This window comes from Lampris incognitus, chromosome 12 (genome assembly GCF_029633865.1).
Source record: "Lampris incognitus isolate fLamInc1 chromosome 12, fLamInc1.hap2, whole genome shotgun sequence".
NCBI classification, from domain to species: Eukaryota; Metazoa; Chordata; class Actinopteri; order Lampriformes; family Lampridae; genus Lampris; species Lampris incognitus.
This window is the reverse complement of record NC_079222.1, coordinates 6,688,042-6,692,465: the sequence shown is the minus strand read 5'-3', so window position 1 is coordinate 6,692,465 and position 4,424 is coordinate 6,688,042. Positions and strand designations below refer to the sequence as shown.

General features: G+C 45.2%; 1 protein-coding gene across 1 annotated transcript in view; it reads right to left on the bottom strand.

The window, feature by feature from the left end:
* Positions 1 to 615: 615 nt before the first annotated feature.
* LOC130122132 (uncharacterized) overlaps positions 616 to 4,424 on the bottom strand; it is a 4,721-nt gene continuing 912 nt past the window's right edge. The window contains exons 2-3 of the mRNA XM_056291175.1: positions 4,316 to 4,401; positions 616 to 1,290 (exon numbers count right to left, since the gene is read on the bottom strand). Of these exons, the coding sequence (XP_056147150.1) occupies positions 724 to 1,290; positions 4,316 to 4,384 (636 nt within the window). The 5' untranslated portion in view covers positions 4,385 to 4,401 and the 3' untranslated portion in view covers positions 616 to 723. The remainder of the gene's footprint in view (positions 1,291 to 4,315; positions 4,402 to 4,424) is intronic.

Here is a 4,424-nt window from a genome sequence, read left to right as displayed (position 1 = left end):
GACTTACAGCTATTGAGATCAACAAGTCTGTAATCATTTACTGACTCTGTTGTTCAACCATGTCAGCATGCTCATTTACGTTCAGGGTTAATGATTGTAGCTCCATAGACGAGAATGCTATTTAGTTTTAAATATCATTTATTGAAAAACAAAAATACAAACACGTGACCAACATATCTTTTCCAGTTAGACATGTGAATAACAGTCAGACCCAGCCAACAAGCCAAACCGTGTTGTGCTGTTGTCTCGAGCCCGCCCAGCCTTGTTCCTGCTGCTGCTGCTGCTGCAATAGTTTGGTTAATCTCAGTCGGGTTTGAACATGTACAGACAATACATATGGGCCTCGAAATGCCATGTACTCGAGAAGACAGACATCATCATCTGTAGTATATAAAGGAATAGACTCTTGAAGGCTTATAGCTACACTGCAAACACAATGGCAAGCTTATCGGTTGATTATTTCTGATTCAAATGATCTGTGTGGACGTTTGTTGGTAGCGATTAGTCAACAGTGTTAAGATTGTGTTTATTCGCAACGAACAATTTTGTTAACGTTTTTCAAAGAGAAAGCAGGACAGAAAAGGAAATGATAATGCAATAAATAATAATAATAATACAATAAAATTATCCCTCAAAATTCAGTAGCAATACCATACACAGCCTTCGATACATAATTCCCCCTCTATGTCCTTGTTGACCAAGCCACAAAAGTTAAGATTGTTTTTAGGAGTCTCCTCTGTTCTCCGTGAAGTCCGTAGGTGTTGGAATAACCTCAGTAACACAAATGGTCACAGCACCTGGTGTTGTCTCCACATTTGTGGTCGTCATGCCTGGCTCTGCGGTGACTGCCTCCCTGGTGACTGCTGTCATAGCAGTGGAGGGCGTGGCCTGTGTGTCTGCTTCAGTTGTGGTTTCAGCGGTGGGGGTGACTTCTTCGGAAGATTCATCAGAAGATTCGTCAGAAGATTCGTCAGAAGATTCGCCAGAAGATTCGTCAGAAGATTCGTCAGATTCGTCAGAAGATTCATCAGAAGATTCGTCAGAAGATTCGTCAGAGGATTCGTCAGAGGATTCATTAGAGGAGTCTTCGCCTGAAGGTTCCCTGAAAGATTCCATAGATTCGGATTCTGGTGATTCCATTGATTCCGAGTCAAACTCTGCAGACTCCAGAAAGTCCGTAGATTGGGCTGACTCCGACGATCCACTTGATCGCCATCGGTGAATCTCCCACTGTTCGAAGGACAAATCCCTGTCGGGGATATCAGCGTCTGGGTGCCCGGACCAACCAGCCTGTGAAGGTGATGTGAAATTAAAAGGCTGTTTGAAACTTGTCAAAAAGATTATCTACATAAAACTTGAAGTTTTAAACCCTTTTGTTGTTCATCTGAAAGTATTTTAAGCCACAATCCTGAAGATCTACACTACCGTTCAAAAGTTTGGGATCGCCCAAACAATTTCGTGTTTTCCATGAAAAGTCACACTTATTCACCACCATATGTTGTGAAATGAATAGAAAATAGAGTCAAGACATTGACAAGGTTAGAAATAATGATTTGTATTTGAAATAAGACTTTTTTTACATCAAACTTTGCTTTCGTCAAAGAATCCTCCATTTGCAGCAATTACAGCATTGCAGACCTTTGGCATTCTAGCTGTTAATTTGTTGAGGTAATCTGGAGAAATTGCACCCCACGCTTCCAGAAGCAGCTCCCACAAGTTGGATTGGTTGGATGGGCACTTCTTTGAGCAGATTGAGTTTCTGGAGCATCACATTTGTGGGGTCAATTAAACGCTCAAAATGGCCAGAAAAAGAGAACTTTCATCTGAAACTCGACAGTCTATTCTTGTTCTTAGAAATGAAGGCTATTCCATACGAGAAATTGCTAAGAAATTGAAGATTTCCTACACTGGTGTGTACTACTCCCTTCAGAGGACAGCACAAACAGGCTCTAACAGGTACTATTTAATGAAGATGCCAGTTGGGGACCTGTGAGGCGTCTGTTTCTCAAACTAGAGACTCTAATGTACTTATCTTCTTGCTCAGTTTTGCAACGCGGCCTCCCACTTCTTTTTCTACTCTGGTTAGAGCCTGTTTGTGCTGTCCTCTGAAGGGAGTAGTACACACCGGTGTAGGAAATCTTCAATTTCTTAGCAATTTCTCGCATGGAATAGCCTTCATTTCTAAGAACAAGAATAGACTGTCGAGTTTCAGATGAAAGTTCTCTTTTTCTGGCCATTTTGAGCGTTTAATTGACCCCACAAATGTGATGCTCCAGAAACTCAATCTGCTCAAAGAAGTGCCCATCCAACCAATCCAACTTGTGGGAGCTGCTTCTGGAAGCGTGGGGTGCAATTTCTCCAGATTACCTCAACAAATTAACAGCTAGAATGCCAAAGGTCTGCAATGCTGTAATTGCTGCAAATGGAGGATTCTTTGACGAAAGCAAAGTTTGATGTAAAAAAAATCTTATTTCAAATACAAATCATTATTTCTAACCTTGTCAATGTCTTGACTCTATTTTCTATTCATTTCACAACATATGGTGGTGAATAAGTGTGACTTTTCATGGAAAACACGAAATTGTTTGGGTGATCCCAAACTTTTGAACGGTAGTGTATATGCAAACAAGTGTCTATTTTGATACTGTTGTAACCTGTTATTTTCTTGCCCGGTGCGGGATTCGATACGGGGTGTACTGCACCACAAGGCGACATCACTAACCGCTCGGCTAAAGGGTCAGACCCGTTAGCTAGGGACTAACGTGTCTTATTAGTAGTTTACAGTTGTCACCCTCCCCGGAAGCGCGCCCTCGCGCTTTGTTCTTCCTGCGCTCCGAAGAGACTTCTGAGGATCTGCACACTTCCGGATCCCACCGCTGCCACCAATGTAACCGGTTATTTTCTTGCCCGGTGCGGGATTCGATACGGGGTGTACTGCACCACAAGGCGACGTCACCAACCGCTCGGCTAAAGGGTCAGACCCGTTAGCTAGGGGCTAACGTGTCTTATTAGTAGTTTACACTGTGTTTATTGGTTTATGCAAGACATAAGCTAATTCTTGACTATTTTAAATCATGAACACTTTTGTACTGGTTCATTTTGATAGTCATTATCTTGTGGGACTTTACCAGTAAAATGATGTTGTTGCGTTCTGTTTCTATTGATGTTCATGTTACCCTCTTGCACCACTAGGTGGTGATATGTTAATTGGCTGTTTCCTGTTTTGACGCGAAGAAGAGAATGTAACGACGGCTGCCTACATGATCCTTGAGTTAAGTGAACGTCCGTTCTAACCCGACCTGCCTCCTCGTGATTGTGCACCATCCAACACTACAAAGACAGTGCATGAGGTCTTGCATAGTCGCCATACTTAGCCAACTGTGTAATAAGTCACCAGGTATTGATGAGTTTGAAGAAGAAAAGTTCCTGCAGCTAACAAGCAGATACGGCTGACTAACTTCATATAAGACATCCATCCATCCATCCAAGCCGCTTATCCCAATCGGGGTCCCGTGATGCTGGAGCCTATCCCAGCAGTCACCGGGCGGAAGCGGGGAGACACCCCGGACAGGCCGCCCGTCCATCACAGGGCCGACACATTCACACCCAGGGACAATTTAGTAGGGCCGATCCACCCGACCTGCATGTCTTTGCACTGTGGGAGGAAACCGGAGCACCCGGAGGAAACCGGGGAGAACATGCACACTCCACACAGAGGACGACCCGGGACGACCCGGGACGACCCCCCCCCCCAATGTTGGACTACCCCGGGCCTTCTTGCTGTGAGGCGACCGTGCTAACCACTGCGCCATCGTTCCGCCCCCTATAAGACATATAAAATAATAATACTTGAACATCAAATTTGGCCATGTTTTTTGGGGGGGGGGGGGTGGGTGGGTTTGGCGGTGAGGGAGGCGCTAAGGCAAAATCGCTGATGACCCCGTTCCACCAGTGGCGCTGCCGCAGGTGTCAGTAAATTAAAGATACATATCTTTCGGATCATTGCTGTAAGGTCTCAGGGATCTTTGCAACGGATCCATCATCTGTGCGTAACAGCCAAGGAGTTCTAGCGGAGCTTGCGCTTTGCGCACTGCTCAAACGGGGAAAGACGGGGAGTAAAGTAAGACTTTCTAACTGCGGAGGGTCTGAAATTAAACACAACAAAAGGTAAAGAGACACAAAAAAGCAACAAAACCAAACTTGTCACGAGTTCTCCGTGTAAACTGCGGAGAACGAGAGAGGAAGAGGGAACACACGAGAGAGGAGGAGGAGGATGAGGGTCGATGACTGTACTCCTCCTCCCCAGGTAGCTTACCGATGTAGGGGGTCTGGCGGTGGCTGCGGGCAGAAGGAAGACCAGGAGGGCGAGTGTCAGGCGCGTCATCTCTGATTGGTTCCCGTCTGCGAAGGAAGAGAGCCACAAA